General features: G+C 39.2%; 1 protein-coding gene across 1 annotated transcript; it reads left to right on the top strand.

The window, feature by feature from the left end:
* The first annotated feature begins 2,609 nt into the window (after window positions 1-2,609).
* LOC139420233 (lymphocyte antigen 86) lies at window positions 2,610-10,959 on the top strand. The gene is made up of 5 exons (XM_071170089.1): window positions 2,610-2,781; window positions 4,319-4,408; window positions 5,008-5,136; window positions 8,651-8,702; window positions 8,824-10,959. The coding sequence occupies exons 1-4, from the start codon at window positions 2,748-2,750 to the stop codon at window positions 8,671-8,673; spliced, it is 276 nt and encodes a 91-aa protein (XP_071026190.1). The 5' UTR covers window positions 2,610-2,747; the 3' UTR covers window positions 8,674-8,702; window positions 8,824-10,959.
* The last annotated feature ends 8,574 nt before the right edge of the window (window positions 10,960-19,533 follow it).

Raw genomic sequence — 19,533 nt, 5'->3', positions numbered from 1 at the left:
GATTAATTTGCTTCGATTGGAAACGACAGGCTCTGGTCTATCTTGGGTTAGTTATACAAATCTTTGTTTGGCTGTCTCTCGCCGTCTTTCGTGCTGCCAATCATTGCGCCCAACTAAATTGTAACCATGTACTACTACACAACAAGACATTTGTGCATCTTGACTGCTGTTCGAAAACATTTTCAATTTCCTCCATTTCTCAAAATCAAGTTAAGGAATTTATATGTGGTGTACTCCCATTCTAAACCTAATAAATATTTGGTAAACTTGAAACTGCAAATTGTTATAGTATGTTCAATAATTAGAAAGTTAGGTGAGTCATTTTTCATGCTAGATGCTATAAGATGCTAAATAATCAATCAGATCAGTCAAAGGAGTATTTCTATTATGTGTATTCTGTACAAGCTCATAAAGGTAGTTGTCTATGCCAATAGAGAACCATTGATATCGGAGAACAGAGAAGTGAAATTAGTCACATTCTCTCTCTCTCTCTCTCTCTCTCTCTCTCTCTCTCTCTCTCTCTCTCTCTCTCAATTTAATTTAATTGGGCTTTTTTTGGCATGGGAAACATATGTTTACATTGTCAAAGCAAGTGAAATAGATAATAAACATTTAGTGAAATAAACAATACAAAATTAACAGTAAACATTACACTTACAAAAGTTCCAAAATAATAAAGACATTTCAAATGTCATATTATGTCTAAATACAGTGTTGTAATGATGTGCAAATAGTTAAAGTACAAAAGGGAAAATAAATAAACATAAATATAGGTTGTATTTACCATAGTGTTTGTTCTTCACTGGTTGCCCTTTTCTTCTGGCAACAGTTCACAAATATTGCTGCTGTGATGGCACACTGTGGAATTTCACCCAATAGATATGTATAGTTTGTCAAAATTGGATTTGTTTTCAAATTCTTTGTGTGTCTGTGTAATCTGAGGGAAATATGTGTATCTAATACAGTCATACATTTGGCTTCGAGGTTAGGAAGTGCAGCTCAGTTTCCACCTCATTTTGTGGGCAGTGAGCACATAGCCTGTCTTCTCTTGAGAGCCATGTCTGCCTACGGCGGCCTTTCTCAATAGCAAGGCTATGCTCACTGACTCTGTACATAGTCAAAGATTTCCTTAAGTTTGGGTCAGTCACAGTGGTCAGGTATTCTGCCACTGTGTACTCTCTGTTTAGGGCCCAATAGCATTCTAGTTTGCTCAGTTGTTTTGGTAAATTCTTTCCAATGTGTCAAGTAATAATCTTTTTGCTTTCTCGTGATTTGGTTGGGTCTAATTGTGTTGCTGTCCTGGGGCTCTGTGGGGTCTGTTTCTGTTTGTGAACAGAGCCCCAGGACCAGCTTGCTTAGGAGGCTCTTCTCTAGGTTTATTTATCTATAGGTGAAGGCTTTGTTATGGAAGGTTTGGGAATTGTTTCCTTTTAGGTGGCTGTAAAATTTAACGGCTCTTTTCTGGATTTTGATCATTAGCGTGTATCGCCCTAATTATGCTCTGCATGCTTTATTTGGTGTTTTATGTTGTACACGGAGGATATTTTTGCAGAATTCTGCATGCAGAGTCTCCATTTGGTGTTTGTCCCATTTTGTGAATTCTTGGTTGGTGAGCGGACCTCACACCTCACAACCATAAAGGGCAATGTGTTCTATAACTGATTTAAGTATTTTTAGCCAGATCCTAATTGGTATGTTGAATTTTTCGTTCCTTTTGATGGCATAGAAGGCCCTTCTTGCCTTGTCTCTCAGATCATTCACAGCTTTGTGGAAGTTACCTGTGGCGCTGATGTTTAGGCCGAGGTATGAACAGTTTTTTGTGTGCTTTAAGGCAACAGTGTCTAGATGGAATTTGTATTCATGGTCCTGGGAACTGGACCTTTTTTTGAACACCATTATTTTGGTCTTACTGAGATGTACTGTCAGGGCCCAGGTCTGTCAGGGCCCAGGTCTGTCAGGGCCCAGGTCTGTCAGGGCCCAGGTCTGTCAGGGCCCAGGTCTGACCGAATCTGTGCAGAAGATCTAGGTGCTGCTGTTGGCCCTCCTTGGTTGGGGACAGAAACACCGGATCATCAGCAAACAGTAGGCATTTGACTTCAGATTCTAGTAGGGTGAGGCCGGGTGCTGCAGACTGTTCTAGTGCCCTCAGCAATTCATTGATATATATGTTGAAGAGGGTGGCTCTCTCTCTCTCTCTCTCTCTCTCTCTCTCTCTCTCTCTCTCTCTCTCTCTCTCTCTCTCTCTCTCTCTCTCTCTCTCTCTCTCTCTCTCTCTCTCTCTCTCTCTCTCTCTCTCTCTCTCTCTCTCTCTCTCTCTCTCTCTCTCTCTCTCTCTCTCTCTCTCAATTCAATTTCAATGTAAGGGCTTTATTCACATGGGAAACATATGTTAACATTGCCAAAGCAAGTGAAGTAGATAATAAACAGTCTCTCTCTCTCTCTCTCTGTCTGTGTGTCTGTGTCTCACACTCATGATCTTTCTCTCTCTCTCACACACACACACACACACACACACACACTGAAATTGGGGAAGTCTGTCATGCTGGTTACTTCCTCTTGCTGTGCGGAGAGCAAAGATCAGTCACCCAGTGAGAGCCTGGTCTTAAGTCCTGACAAGATCCAAAGAGTGTATGGAAGGAACTATGCCTCACCAAGCTCTGCTCTTGGTTCTAGCTATCCTGCTGGCCTACTGACCCCAGGGGGGGTTAGTTCAGGAGGTCCAATGACCTGTCCACACTATTTGCAACATGGACAAACTGCAGATATTCTATCACAGCTGTGGTGAGTTTTAAAGAAAATATTCCTTTTCATTTGCAACTCACTATGTGATAATACGACAGTACAAAAACACTGGGCACAGATGTCAATTCAACATCTACTCCACGTTGGAAACAACACTGAGTCAACCAGTTTGTGCCCAGTGGCTAGGAAGCAAACATTACAGTGATGAGGCAAAAAGTGAGTTAATGTTAGCGACTACTGCCTACCAAGAAGGTATTATTGAACTGCACGTTTGGATTCCTTGACGCTGAGTAGAGATATAGCACTACCACAGTGGGGCTACGGTGCCTTCAGAAAGTATTCACACCCCTTGACTTTTTCCACATTTTGTTGTGTTACATCCTGCATTTAAAATTGTAAGGGATTTTATTTTGTGGCCTACACACAATACCCCATAATGTCAAAGTGGAATGATGTTTTTAGATTATTATTATTTATTTTTTTACAAATTAATTAAACATGAAAAGCTGAAATGTCTTGAGTCAATAATTATTCAACCCCTTTGTTATGACAAGCCTAAATATGTTCAGGAGTGAAAATGTGCTTAACAAGTCACATAATAAGTTACTCACTCTGTATGGTTGCACAGTTTAATGGCTGTGATGGGAGAAAACTGAGGATGGATCAACAACATTGTAGTTACTCCACAATAATAAACTAATTGACAGAGTGAAAAGAAGAAAGTCTTAACAGAATAAAAATATTCCAAAACATGCATCATGTTTGCAACAAGGTACTAAAGTAATACTGCAAAAACACTTTGTTTTTTCCTGAATACAAAGTGTTATGTTTGGGGAAAATCCAATACAACACATTACTTAGAACTACTCTCATTATTTTCAAGCATAGGCTGCTTCATGTTATGGGCATGGTTGTAATAATTAAGGACTGTTTTTTTTTTCAGGACAAAAAATAAATGGAATGGAGCTAAGCACAGGCAAAGTCCTAGAGGAATACCTAATTCAGTCTGCTTTCCACCAAATGCTGGAAGATTAATTCATCTTTCAGCAAGACAATAACCTACAATACAAGGCCAAATTTAGTTGCTTACCAAGAAGACAGTGGCAAAGTCACAGTTTTGACAACATTTTTAAAAATATTTTATTTAACTAGGCAAGTCAGTTAAGAACAAATTCTCATTTACAATGACGGCCTACCCCTGCCAAACCCTAACAATGCTGGGCCAATTGTGCACCACCTTATGTTGTGATACAGCCTGGAATCGAACCAGTGTCGAACCAGGGTCTGTAGTGACGCTTCTAGCACCTAGAGGCAGTGCCTTACAAATGTTAGAACTTTTCTTCCACTTTGAAGTTGGAGTATTTTGTGTAGATTGCTGACAAAAATGACAATTCAATTCATTTTAATCCCACTTTGAAACACAATTTTTTTAAAAATGAAGTCAAGGGGTGGGAATACTTTCTGAAGGCACTGTATTTTTGTACTGTGATAGTCATGTCAGATTCATTTTCTGGTTTCATTCATTTCTTCTTCTCATGTCTTAAGTTGCTTTAATGTTTCTGTTTGTTTTTTCCAGACCCTTTACAGGACATTGGCATCATTGTTAACACATGCCTTCCCATGCCACCATCCTACAAGGGCAATTTGAGAGTGTCACTTCTGCTTTGTGAGTTCAATATTTCTTTGGCCTTCCCTTTGTTGATTGTTTGCACTTCCCTTCCTAAAAAAGCCACTGGTGTTATAGCTCCCTTACGCCGACCATAAGATTGACCCTAACTTAATGGTACACATCAATATGAAATGTAGAGATTGAATGAATAGAACTGACATCATAATTCCCTCTCTCACTGTAAAAGATGAGGTTGAAACACTCCACATCATCAACAAACAGTGCTTACCGCCCAAGTATGAGTGTATGTTTTCAAACATATTGCCCTGAAGAATACTGTAGGAAATAAATTAATTCAACTGCATCCACCCATTGGGAAAAGACGCCAGATCATCATCATTCAATTTGGATTGGTAAATGGTATGTAATTGCATTGTCAGCATTAACACTGAATAAGCCAATAAGCCTTGAAATCCTATTGTTGGTTTAAGGCAGAAATCAAGGTCAATTATTTACTTTTGGCAAATTCACCCCACCTGCTACATTGATGCTATGTGAAAGCTACAATGATCCTAAATTAAAACTAGGTTGAGTCACACAATTTTTCCCCAGCAGGAAGTGAGTGTTTGCCCTCTCTGTGTATCCCTCTCCCACAGGGCAGTCTATTGAGGAGCTATACCTGTCTACTAATATGCTCACAGGAGTGGTGGCTCCGTCATACCATGACGAGCCCCTGTGCCTGCCCGATTTCCCCCGCTTCTCCTTCTGCTCCTGGAAGAAAGGAGGTATGTGTGGTACTAATAGCAGATCAGGGCTGGAACTCAATCATACCCAGTAACTACCATAGCTATGCTCACTTTGTTTACGAACTTCACTGTATGGTAGTACTGTAGTTGTAGGTTTTTTATATAGCCCAGTCTGTGAGTTTATTTGACAATGGGGGAAAAAACGATGGTGTAAATACAGAAATGCGGGTTTGATTGAATTAAGCCCCATGTCAAGAAAAACTCACCCTAAAAATAACATCTTAAGTCTTTCTCTTGCATTAAATGCACACCGTATTACAGAGTAGAGGACAGTGCCTTCAGGACACTGCCTTCAGGACAGTGCCTTCAGGACAGTGCCTTCAGAAAGTATTCATACCCCTTGACTAATTCCAGATTTTCTTGTGTTGTTGGATTTGCCCCAAACATGACACTTTCTAATCAGGACAAAACATGAATTGCTTTGCTGCATTTGTTGCAGACAGGATGCATGTTTTGGAATATTTGTATTCTGTACAGGCGTCCTTCTTTTCACTCTGTCATTTAGGTTAGTATCAAATCAAATTGTATTTGTCACATACACATGGTTAGCAGATGTTAATGCGAGTGTAGCGAAATGCTTGTGCTTCTAGTTCCGACAACGCAGTAATGACCAATGAGTAATCTAACCTATCAATTTAACAACAACTACCTTATACACAGTGTAAAGGAATTAAGAATATGTACATAAAAAATATACGAATGAGTGATGGTACAGAACTGCATAGGCAAGATGCAGTAGATGGTATCGAGTACAGTATATACATATGAGATGAGTAATGTAGGTTATGTAAACATATAAAAGTGGCATTGTTTAAAGTGGCTAGTGATACATGTATTACATCAAGATGCAGTAGATGGCATATAGTACAGTATAAATCAAATCAAATCAAATCAAATTTTATTTGTCACATACACATGGTTAGCAGATGTTAATGCGAGTGTAGCGAAATGCTTGTGCTTCTAGTTCCGACAATGCAGTAATAACAAGTAATCTAACTACCAATTCCAAAACTACTGTCTTGTACACAGTGTAAGGGGATAAAGAATATGTACATAAGGATATATGAATGAGTGATGGTACAGAGCAGCATAGGCAAGATACAGTAGATGGTATCGAGTACAGTATGTACAAATGAGATGAGTATGTAAACAAAGTGGCATAGTTTAAAGTGGCTAGTGATACATGTATTACATAAGGATACAGTCGATGATATAGAGTACAGCATATACGTATGCATATGAGATGAATAATGTAGGGTAAGTAACATTATATAAGGTAGCATTGTTTAAAGTGGCTAGTGATATATTTACATCATTTCCCATCAATTCCCATTATTAAAGTGGCTGGAGTTGAGTCAGTGTCAGTGTGTTGGCAGCAGCCACTCAGTGTTAGTGGTGGCTGTTTAACAGTCTGATGGCCTTGAGATAGAAGCTGTTTTTCAGTCTCTCGGTGAGTAATGTAGGGTATGTAAACATGATATAAAGTGGCATTGTTTAAAGTGGCTAGAGATACATTTTTCCATCAATTTTTCCATTGTTAAAGTGGCTGGAGTTGAGTCCGTATGTTGGCAGTAGCCACTCAATGTTAGTGATGGCTGTTTAACAGTCTGATGGCCTTGAGATAGAAGCTGTTTTTCAGTCTCTCGGTCCCTGCTTTGATGCACCTGTACTGACCTCGCCTTCTGGATGATAGCGGGGTGAACAGGCAGTGGCTCGAGTGGTTGTTGTCCTTGATGACCTTTATGGCCTTCCTGTGACATCAGGTGGTGTAGGTGTCCTGGAGGGCAGGTAGTTTGCCCCCGGTGATGCGTTGTGTAGGCTGCACTACCCTCTGGAGAGCCTTACGGTTATGGGCAGAGCAGTTGCCGTACCGGGTGGTGATACAGCCCAACAGGATGCTTTCAATTGTGCATCTGTAAAAGTTTGTGAGTGCTTTTGGTGACAAGCCAAATGTCTTCAGCCTCCTGAGGTTGAAGAGGCGCTACAGCACCTTCTTCACCACGCTGTCTGTGTGGGTGGACCAATTCAGTTTGTCCGTGATGTGTACGCCGAGGAACTTAAAACGTACTACCCTCTCCACTACTGTCCCGTTGATGTGGATAGGGGGGTGCTCCCTCTGCTGTTTTCTGAAGTCCACGATCAACTCCTTTGTTTTGTTGACGTTGAGTGTGAGGTTATTTTCCTGACACCACACTCCGAGGGCCCTCACCTCCTCCCTGTAGGCCGTCTACTACGATATTGTTGATCCATCCTCAGTTTTCTACTATCACAGCCATTAAACTCTGTTACTGTTTAAAAGTCACCATTATGGTGACATCCCTGAGCGGTTTCCTTCCTCTCCACCAACTGAGTTAGGAAGGACGCCTGTATTTTTGTAGTGGCTGGGTATATTGATACTCCCTCCAAAGTGTAATTAATATTTTTACCATGCTCAACAGGATATCCAATGTCTGCTTTTTATCCATCTACCAATAGGTGCCCTTCTTTGCGAGGCATTGGAAAACATCTCTGGTCTTTGTGGTTGAATCTGTGTTTTAAATTAATTGCTCAACTGAGAGACCTTACAGATACAGTACCAGTCAAAAGTTTGGACACAGCTACTCATTCAAGGGTTTTTCTTTATTTTTTACTATTTTCTACATTGTAGAATAATAGTGAAGACATCACAACTGTGAAATAACACATATGGAATCATGTGGTAAGCAAAAAAGTGTTAAACAAATCAAAATAGATTTTAGATTTTATATTCTTCAAAATAGCCACCCTTCACCTTGATGACAGCTTTGCACACGCTTGGCATTCTCTCAACCAGCTTCACCTGGAATGCTGTTCCAACAGTCTTGAAGGGGTTCCCACATATACTGAGCACTTGTTGGCTGCTTTTCCTTCACTCTGCGGTCCAACTGCACTTGAAGAAACGTTCAAAGTTCCTGCAATTTTTCCTCATTGACTGACCTTCATGTTGTTTGCCTTCGCTTATTTGACCTGTTCTTTCCACAATATGGACTTGGTCTTCTACCAAATAGGGCTATCTTCTGTATACCACCCCTAACTTGTCACTTGTAACACCACTGATTGGCTCAAAAACATAATTCCACTTTTACATTATGGGGTATTGTGTGTAAGCCAGTGACACAAACACCTACATTTAATCCTCTTAAAATGTAGGCTGTAACACAACAAAAGGTGGAAAAAGTCAAGAGGTGTGAATACTTTCTGAAGGGACTGTATGTGTAGGTTATGTTTTGTTGATCCATATACACATTTGTTAGAGGGCATAAAGGCCTTATGCTAAAATGTAATCTATACTGTTGAAAACATGGACAGCAAAGATAGACGGGACGCATTAACAGAATGCATTAGCAGGGTGCACTCTAGCACAGTGGTGTACAAAAATGAATGATACATTGAATAGATTGATGACTAATATACAACTTTGGTTCACTTGGATGTGTTTCTTAAACTTTACATTTCAGTGTCTGTTTATTTGCAGAATTGATTATGAAAAACCAGTGAAGTTGAAGAATCGGGACAATTTACCACTGGTAAACTTGTGTGCAATTGTTATTTGATATTGATTGCATCTGATATTGTGAAGTGTATATTTGGACTCATTCTTGTGAAGTTTATATTATGCATTTATTCTTCCTCTGCTCTCCTCTCCAGGGTCAACATGTTTTGGTGAACCAATACGGTTACCACATTGCCTGCTTCAATGTCACTTTCATAAAAGATAGGGGAGACAAAGGTTTAATATGAATTAGATTACATAAGGGATGAGAGGAGAATAATAAATCAATTTGGCCATATTTGGTCAATAGTTTTAGGATAGTGTGGTGAATGCTACGGAAATAATGAACAATGTACTGAGATCTTAGCTGTGTTTGCAATACTTTAGATTTGTCATTCTATAAACATATAGAATTTTTGGACACAGATTAAGCCTAGTATTAGATTTAAAACTACTTTGAATGAAGAATCTCTCTTAAACATGCTTCTTCTTAGTCTAAAACTACGCTTAATCTGTGTCTGGGAAACCGGCCCATGTACAAAACGAAAACACGTACAAATTATGATGACCTGCATCATAATTCAAATAACATTAATTAGAAACCCATGTTTTGTGAAAGTGAATAATGTCAGTCTAAATACAGTTTGTTCAAGTATACATTATTGTAAATGAGTTATTTCTTATTTGCTCTGCAGGTTCTCTGATTCCCTTGCTACATATTTCAACAAACAAATTAGGTTTCTTAACGTTCTTCTGACTACTGATGATTCCAAAATTAAACTCTTACTTAAAATAAACACTTCAAAAGCAAACATGTCCTCTGACTGAGTAGGCATACATCAGCAGTTTCCAGTCTGGTCCACTAGAGGGCCCACTCTTTTCAGTGTGAGACAGTACACATAGATAATTCTCCATGCCAAACGTGAGAAGTTCCTTGTTGGTTTTATTGTTGACATAGTTTGTGAACCCATTACTGTATCCTGTTACATCAATATCACTGTGTTATTTATCAATAAAGGTGCTCTGTGGTCGAATTGGACAGTGATGCTATTTTAGCTGGATGTTGATACATTGTCGCTTTTGGTGATTGTACATGTGAATTTGGATACATTGTTATAGGCAATTCAATATTATTGTTTCCATGTATTCAACTTTTTATTGTCTTTGTAGACTCCTTTTCTCTTTGTCAAATGCTTCACTCACTGTGTGGACTTTCTAAGCAGAAGATGGCTTGGGTCATTATCAGAGAAAGGAGTCTGTGTTTCAGTGCTAGGAGTTACTGAAAAAAACATAAAATAAAAGTCACAAGAGCTCATTCTGAATAAAATACCCTCATATAAACACCTCAGTCTGAATAAGGTAACCCGTTTGGAAAGAATTTGGTTGTTCTGATTGAAAATTAATTGTGAATACACTGGTGCCCGCGTCTGAGGAACTTTGTGTGGCTCTCGTGTTTGTCTGAAAGGTGGTAACTGGAAAGCATCCTCAATAACAGGTGTGAAGTCATAGTAACCATCCATACAGCTCTGCACAATGTTGAACTGTCTCACCCCAGCCCATACAGACAGTTAAAGGACACAACATTCTATCTGTCCCATTATGGCATCCGTTAGAGTAGGTTTTCACAATCTATTTGGGAAACCCTGCGTTAGAGCATGTGAAGCTCCACTGAAGCCATCTACATTTTGAAGTAGTCCATTTTCTTTTTCTACAACTTCTATGAGTTGGTAAACATGCATACTGCCCCCTGGAGTGTTTTGTTTGAACAGGTATAAAGCCAAGCTCTGCGATTTACTGCCACCTGCAGATATGAAAGGTTTGCTCATGAGTATAATTCATTGGCTGATCCCTCTTGACAACCGGGATAGAATTATGTGATCCTTCCTTAAGCCATAGGAAGTCCCACCCAGTTGACTACTTCAAAATGGTGATAGTCCTCAACAAACCATCAGTATCACCACACCGGGCTAGCTAATTGTTTACGTGCTTGATGGATGGACAAGTGTAGGGTGTGCATTGCGACTCAAATTTTGCAGGTGGGGAGAGAGCGAGAGACAGGGGTAGATATGGAGGAGGCTTGGATTGAAGTGTTTAGGTTATTTGTAGCAGGCCTATCATTCCTACTTCACTGAATTACATAGTATATAATTGTCTAGTTATCTACGGAGGAGTGGCTAATATGGAGGAACATTGAATGTCTGAACTTTGGCTCAACACCCTGGACCAGAGCTAATAACAAGCTTGTGTGTAGTTATACTTTTTGTAGTTAATAAATCCAATGTGAAACATGATTGCTAATAGTATCCTTAACTAGCCTAGAAAAAGCTGGCAGGCACTGGAAGAAAAAAATTCTGAGTGACAGAGTGAGTGCTTTGCATAGGCGCTTTGATGGGATTTTTTTGTGGGACTGAAAACATTGCTCTGAACTTAAAAGATTGTTATTAACCAGTTCTCAAGATTTTAAAATAACTGTTCTGTTCCTTGAACTCTAGAGATCACTTTTGTTCGCGTTTCTGTTTCCATTCCTCTACAAAGTAGGTTATTTTTCTGTTCTGTTCCCTGAACCGGTTCCAACACCTGGTCCTCAATGGCACTACCCTTTTGGGCACTAGAGTCTTCTATCTATCTCTATGCCCCAGCCCAGCCTCATTTACCCGCCATTTTAGTGACTCATGATCCACCCAACCACACAAATGCAGCAATAACCTCACACAATTACACACCAACACTGGGACTAGCAACAGGTCAATGATTAACTGCGGTTCTACTGCTACTGTTGTGACAAATCCCAAGGTTGTTTCATCACAGACTGTGTGATGGCCTCTGGGCATCGCCTTTAGTAGGACAGACAGCCACACTGCAGTACAGGTCAGGTCTCAAAGCACTTGAGCACTCCAAACAATTTGGATCCTTTGACAGGGTTGAAGGAGGCTTCATGTTACCACTTACTCTCTCTCTCTCTCAATTCAATTTAAGGGACTTTATTGGCATGGGAAACATATGCTTACATTGCCTCTCTCTCTCTTCCTCCCCTCTCCTCACTCTTTTATCCTACTATCCAGGGGCGCAACTTTCACTGGAGACAAGGGGGGGGGGACATGTCACCCCAAAATTCTGAAATTGCATTTTTGTCCCCCCCTCAGTTTTATCTTTGGAATGTGATACGAAACAACGAAACTGTGTGCTTTAGGACCATGTGGACGCCTCCGAGTGGTCGGGTAGGCTGTTTGGAGTGTTTATCCGACAGGATAAAAAAACATGATTATGTCCCCCCCACTTCTAAAACCAAAGTTGCACCCCTGCTATTATCCGTTCAAACTTGGAAACATCTTTGTCAGTGTTTTTCCCCTTAATATCAGGACAGTGTCAACATAGGTAACACAGGTTTCATATTTATCCAGAGTTGTGGTCATTAGGATATGCAACGGGAAACATTTGAAAACAGAAATGAAAAGCAAAATTTGTGTTTCTTATTGGACAAGTCAATCAATCAAATGAATTTATAAAGCCCTTTTTACATCAGTCAATGTCACAAAGTGCTATACAGAAACCCAGCCTAAAACCCCAAACAGCAAGCAAAGCAGATGTAGTGGCTAGGAAAAACTCTTCTGGCTGTGCCAGGTGAAGATTATAACAGTACATGGCCAAGATGTTCAAACATTCATAGATGACCAGCAGGGTCAAACAATAATAATAATAATAATAATCACCTTGGTTGTAGAAGGTTCAACAGGTCAGCACCTCAGGCTTTTCATAGCCGATAATTCAGAGTTAGAGACAAACAGGTGCGGTAGAGAGAGAGCGTCAAAAACAGCAGGGCCCGGGACAAGGTAGCATGTCCGGTGAACGGGTCAGGATTCCATAGCAGCAGGCAGAACAGTTGAAACTGGAGCAGCAGCAGGTGGACTGGGGACAGCAGGTGGAATGTGGACAGCAAGGAGTCATCAGGACAGGTTGTGGTCCTAGGGCTCAGGTCCTCCAAGAGAAGAGAGAAAAGAGGGAAGAGAGACAAGTCTAGGTAGTCCCTCCCTGTTTCACTCTGTTTACATACGTTTGGTGCCCAATGAACACAGCCCAAGTGACAGGGTCTTCAACAGGATATTGTGGAGATTTGGGGTCAACAAAGGACTGTAAACTTCTTCAACCAGTAGAAACCAAGCTGACAAGAAACATAAAAATGACATTGTCACCTAGTTCCTGGTTGGTTAGATGATATTAGAATACTTCTATTCATGGATCAAATCAAATCAAAGTTTATTGGTTGTGTTCACAGCTTTGCAGATGTTATCGCAGGTGCAGTGAAATGCTTATGATTCTAGCTCCAACAGTGCAGCAATATCTAGCAATACAAAACAATAGACAGAAGAAGAAAGAAATAACAAGAGATTAAGACATATCAGAACGAGCAATATCAGAGTCAGGAATATAAATACATGTCAGAGTCTGGAATATAAATAAATATCAGAGTCTGGAATATAAATAAATGTCAGAGTCTGGAATATAAATAAATGTCAGAGTCTGGAATATAAATAAATATCAGAGTCTGGAATATAAATAAATATCAGAGTCTGGAATATAAATAAATATCAGAGTCTGGAATATAAATAAATATCAGAGTCTGGAATATAAATAAATAGAGTCTGGAATATAAATACATGTCAGAGTCTGGAATATAAATAAATATCAGAGTCAGGAATATAAATAAATATCAGAGTCTGGAATATAAATACATGTCAGAGTCTGGAATATAAATAAATGTCAGAGTCTGGAATATAAATAAATATCAGAGTCTGGAATATAAATAAATATCAGAGTCTGGAATATAAATAAATATCAGAGTCTGGAATATAAATAAATATCAGAGTCTGGAATATAAATAAATATCAGAGTCTGGAATATAAATAAATATCAGAGTCTGGAATATAAATAAATATCAGAGTCTGGAATATAAATAAATATCAGAGTCTGGAATATAAATACATGTCAGAGTCTGGAATATAAATAAATATCAGAGTCAGGAATATAAATAAATATCAGAGTCTGGAATATAAATACATGTCAGAGTCTGGAATATAAATACATGTCAGAGTCAGGAATATAAATAAATATCAGAGTCTGGAATATAAATACATGTCAGAGTCAGGAATATAAATAAATATCAGAGTCTGGAATATAAATACATGTCAGAGTCAGGAATATAAATACATGTCAGAGTCAGGAATATAAATACATGTCAGAGTCAGGAATATAAATAAATATCAGAGTCTGGAATATAAATACATGTCAGAGTCAGGAATATAAATAAATATCAGAGTCTGGAATATAAATACATGTCAGAGTCAGGAATATAAATAAATATCAGAGTCTGGAATATAAATACATGTCAGAGTCAGGAATATAAATAAATATCAGAGTCTGGAATATAAATAAATATCAGAGTCAGGAATATAAATAAATATCAGAGTCTGGAATATAAATACATGTCAGAGTCAGGAATATAAATACATGTCAGAGTCAGGAATATAAATAAATATCAGAGTCAGGAATATAAATAAATATCAGAGTCTGGAATTTAAATAAATATCAGAGTCAGGAATATAAATAAATATCAGAGTCTGGAATATAAATACATGTCAGAGTCTGGAATATAAATACATGTCAGAGTCAGGAATATAAATACATGTCAGAGTCAGGAATATAAATAAATATCAGAGTCAGGAATATAAATAAATATATATGTATGTGAATGGAGTGTATAAACAGTATGGACAGTATATGAATAGAAAAGGTGTGTACATCAGTAGTTATAGAGGATGAGCCATGGCTAGAATACACTATATACAGTGCCTTCGGAAAGTATTCAGACCCCTTGACACTTTGAGATGTTTCTACAAATTGATTGGAGTCCACCTATGGTAAATACAATTGATTGGACATTATTTGGAAACCTGTCTATATAAGATCCCACAGTTGACAGTGCATGTCAGAGCAAAAATCAAGCCATGAGGTCGAAGGAATTATCCGTAGACCTCCGAGACAGAATTGTGTCGAGGCACAGATCTCGGGAAGGGTACCAAAACATTTCTGCAGCATTGAAGGTCCCCGAGCTGACCGCCTGGCCAAACTGAGCAATTGGGGGAGAAGGGCCTTTATCAGGGAGGTGACCAAGAACCTGATGGTCCCTCTGACAGAGCTCTAGAGTTTGTCTGTGGAGATGGGAGCACCTTGCAGAAGGACAACCATCTCTGCAGCACTTCACCAATCAGGCCTTTATGGTAGAGTGGCCAGACGGAAGCCACTCCTCAGTAAAAGACACATGACAGGCCGATTGGAGTTTGCCAAAAGGCACCTAAAGACTCTCATACCATGAGAAACAAGATTCTCTGGTCTGATGAAACCAGTGGTGGGAAAGGTACCCAATTGTCATACTTGAGTAAAAGTAAAGATACCCTAATAAAAAATGACTTAAGTAAAAGTGAAAGTCACCCAGTAAAAAACTACTTGAGTAAAAGTCTAAAAGTATTTGGTTTTAAATATACTTAAGTATCAAAGTAAATGTCATCGCTAAAATATACTTAAGTATCAAAAGTAAAAGTACAAGTATGAATCATTTCAAATTCCTTATATTAAGTAAAGCAAATGGCCACATTTAGTTGTTTTATTAATTTACGGATAGCCAGGGGAATGCTCCAACACTCAGACACCAATTACTGTATGAAGCATGTGTTTAGTGAGTCCGCCAGATCAGAGCCAGTAGGGATGACCAGGGATGTTCTCTTGATAAGTGTGTGAATTAGACCATTTTCCTGTCCTGCTAAGGATTCAAAAAGTAAGTTTGGGTGTCAGGGAAAATGTATGGAGTAAAAGTACATAATTTCCTTCAGGAATGTAGTGAAGTAAAAGTAAAAGTAGTCAAAAATATAAATAGTAAAGTACAGATACCCCCAAAAACGACTTAAGTACTACTTTAAAGTATTTTTACTTAAGTATTTTACACCAATGGATGAAACCAAGATTGAACTATTTGGCCTGAATGCGAAGCGTCACATGTAGAGGAAACCTGGCACCATCCCTATGATGAAGCATGGTGGTGGCAGAATCATGCTGTGGGGATGTTTTTCAGTGGCAGCGATTGGGAGACTAGACAGGATCGAGGCAAAGATGGATGGAGCAAAGTACAGAGAGATCCTTGATGAAAACCTGCTCCGGAGCTCTAAGGACATCAGACTGGGGAGAACATTCACCTTCCAACAGGACAACGACCCTAAGCACAAAGCCAAGACAACGCAGGAATGGCTTTGGGACAAGTCTCTGAATGTCCTTGAGTGGCTTGTTAGGATCTGCAGAGAAGAATGAGAGAAACTCCCCAAATACAGGTGTGCCAAGCTTGTAGAGTCATACCCAAGAAGACTCTAGGCTGTATTCACTGCCAAAGGTTCTTCAACAAAGTACTGAGTACTTATGTAAATGTTATATTTCAGTATTTTTTTATTAGCAAAAAAATCTAAAAACCTATTTTTGCATTGTCATTATGGGTTACTGTGTGTAGACTGATGATGGGAGAAAAAAAACATTTTATCAATTTTAGAATAAGGCTGTAACCTAACAAAATGTGGAAAAAGTTGAGAGGTCTGAATACTTTCCCAAGGCACTGTACACATAAAGTAGTAAAACAGTATGTAAACATGATTAAAGTTTCCATTGTTCAATGACTATGTACTGTACATAGGGCAGCAGTCTAATGTGCAGGGTAGAGTAGTGGACGTAATTCAATCAATGGGATTAAATCAGAGTTGCTGAAATGTTTTTGAAAAAACATCAGTTGGCAAAGAGACTACTATGGAAGAGTGAGTCAAGCTCTATTTATTGTATGACCTGTCATTTCTGCAAAATCCTAACAAGAGATGTTAGAGGGAGAGGACATTCTTGCACTTGTGGCTAACATATAGTTGCCCCTTATAATTGTTGTTATTCTCTTCACCTTTCCTGAGTATAATTTCCATGTCTTCCATCCAAGCTCTTTTATGAATTGCCACTAAGGTAGACTATGCACTTCAATCAGTAACCTTTCTCTCTGGGCTCAGGGATATTATAGACATAACCAAATTGTGATTTATGTGTACTCAAACTGCCACAAATAAGTGCTTGCACACCATTTGTTTGTGCATATTGCGCCTTGGAACACAGTATCCGAATCTGCAAGTTATAAAGAGAGCATTTACAAGTTGCCCTACTCTCTGTGCAGCTTCAGTGCCATGCAGGCTGCAATGAAAACAACTGTTACCTACAAGTCATCTGTTCTGTCACCAACTGAAACCGGTTTTTCACCACTCCCCCTGTCCTTCCTTATCTATGCATTTTTCTTCCAAGCACATGCTGGAGCCAGCCAGGCCAACATCTTAGTTTGACAACTCGAATTACTGTAATTCATACACGTTCTTTAAACACAAAGTAAATGTATAGAACACAAAAAAATACAAAAAAATGAAGAAAAAAGTAAACTATATAAGAAAAAAGTAGGCCCTATAGATGGAAAAAAAAACCTGGCAGACAGTTCACAGCCAATTGAGTAAGTGCAACATGTACTTGTCATCCCCCAAACAACCAACAGGTGTATAGTCAAACACAGTGTAATTATAGTTTGTAGGCCAGCGTTAAATGGCCTGGCTCTTCAAGTTCAAACATGGTGACCCATATGCGTCGAGTGTTATCAACTTGTTCGACTCTTTTGCAGATATACGCTCGCGCGCGGCTCAGACCCGTCTGGAACTTGTTTTACAGAATGTGCGATGCTGAGGCCGCCTCACACACGATGGAATCCACCCTTTTGTTGTTGTCGAAGTGGGGATGGTTGTTCCTTAGCAACGGGGTTGAAGCCTTGGTTACGTTCAATAAATAAGATCACACTCATTTTGCTGTGTTTTGTGAAAGCAGAAAGGCACACTCAGAATCGGTCATTTATTGGGATCTCTATGGGCACGCTGCCACTTTTGTCAACTAAATACGCGCGTCCGCGCGCACACAAACTACTTTTTTGACCGCAATGTAGGCTACAGTCTCTTGAAAGTCAAAGTGATGAAATTTGAGTGTCTTTTTAAAATGCCTATTTGAGTGTTTCAATGGAGGACCATAACGTTTGCGCAACCTAGATGTATAAAATTGATTTTTTTTTGTTGCATGCAAGCACTTGATAACAAAGAGTGGTATCACCCTAGGGGAAAGCCAACATGTTTGTGAATCAGGCAAGCATGCCCAGCAACTTGAAACTAAATGTGCTAATTGCTTGTCAATAGTTTGATTTGAATTTGAAAGAAAACAATTGATTGGATTAGTGCTGTAATGTAAATACTATTCATCTCAGGCTCATGAGGCTGATACTGTGAGTAGTTCCTTTAGATAAGTGAATGGCACTGCAGGTGTGTGTGTGTGTTAAACACTCAGGTCAGCATATTTTTTTATAAACTTAAATTGATGCACATTATGTGTAACATAAACATTTTAGCCTAAAATCGAACAGCTCCCCAATGACCATCTTTCTTTTACTTAGCCTTGTGAAATATCTTAGGTATCTTCTGTGATTTTAGATATGCAAATACGCTCTCAGTCCCAAAATCAGATGTTTGCTAGATGTTTTAAGACCTCAAAACTGGTCTACTGAGATGAGTCCACTTCCCATGCCATAGTGTAGATCTAGCTATATGCCTTATAGGAAATATAAGCACCATCTAATTTCCTTATTTTATTTGGTGTCCGTCTTTTCCATTCAGTTGGGTTTATTGGGCACATGTGGACGCAAAGCCGAGAGAGTTTAGCTTTACTATAATTTTTTTGTGATCAATATTCAGATCAAATTGCAAAGTGTCTCTGAGAATAATGTGATGTCAACAAATGACAGCCCATGTAGCATCCTTATTAACGTTCCTAAAGCGTAACTTTTTGTTTGGCAATTATGGAGGAGAGTTGGGGTGCAAATATGGTGGTGTGACCAAACATGTTGATGATTGTCACACACTTCTAATCAAATTAAGTTTAGGTTGGATCTAATCAACTGAAGGAAGTCACAATGACTAATCTCTCTTTGGGCTAGGCCTATCGTCTTAGCCTGGTTCCAGATCTGTTTGTGCTCTTTCCAACTCCATTGTTGTCCTTATCACGTCATACCAACCAAAATATCACATTTACTCTTCAGTGTATTTGTCCTTAATGAAAGTAGTTTGTCTAGACTAATTTAGATATAATAATTACACAAAATGCTCTAAAAGTTGGAAATACTGGAAATACTAGCAATGTAGCCAAATATCTGACTCCATCTCAATGTGGCCCAGACAGTGTGAATCAGGGCTGCGTAGGCTCCTACCAGCTGAGTTGCATAGAGGGGAGGGAAATGCTTCTCGGCCAGTGGTTGATGAGCATAGGCGCGGGGAGGGGTCTGTATCCAGAGATGAGGGTTTGGAGGAATGTGGGAGTACGCAGGCACCAGTTGAAACTAAATGCAACTATTGAAACTAGTTAAATACTGGTTGCTTGTGAATCCATCACTGCGTCCTGTATCTACTTACACATAATTTAATAATTACACTCATTTTTAAATGATAGGTGTGTAAATGTAGATCAACAACCAAGTTCTAGAACTTTAAAGGGCTTGAGTTTCCTCCGCGTGCACTTCCTCTCTCAGAGTTTTATGTTGAGGGTACCACGCAGTCATTGGTACCACGCCGCTCGATAAAAGGTTTTGCTCTTTTGAGACCCCTCCTGTAGAGATGCTTACTGGCTCAAGTCTAGTGGCAGCAGCCTCAGTAACACGTCCCCTTGGAGACTAGCAGGAGCAACACGTGATGCGTCTTACTTATCAGGTTTAGGGGAGA

Source organism: Oncorhynchus clarkii, chromosome 11 (genome assembly GCF_045791955.1).
Source record: "Oncorhynchus clarkii lewisi isolate Uvic-CL-2024 chromosome 11, UVic_Ocla_1.0, whole genome shotgun sequence".
Taxonomy (NCBI): domain Eukaryota; kingdom Metazoa; phylum Chordata; class Actinopteri; order Salmoniformes; family Salmonidae; genus Oncorhynchus; species Oncorhynchus clarkii.
The sequence above is the reverse complement of the archived record's forward strand: the minus strand, read 5'-3'. Positions and strand labels throughout refer to the sequence as shown.

Coding starts and splice junctions, on each gene's coding strand:
- LOC139420233 (XM_071170089.1), top strand. CDS start 2,748: ATGGACAAACTGCAGATATTCTATCACAGCTGTG. Junction 2,782..4,318: donor GATATTCTATCACAGCTGTG/GTGAGTTTTAAA, acceptor TGTTTTTTCCAG/ACCCTTTACAGGACATTGGC. Junction 5,137..8,650: donor CTGCTCCTGGAAGAAAGGAG/GTATGTGTGGTA, acceptor GTTTATTTGCAG/AATTGATTATGAAAAACCAG.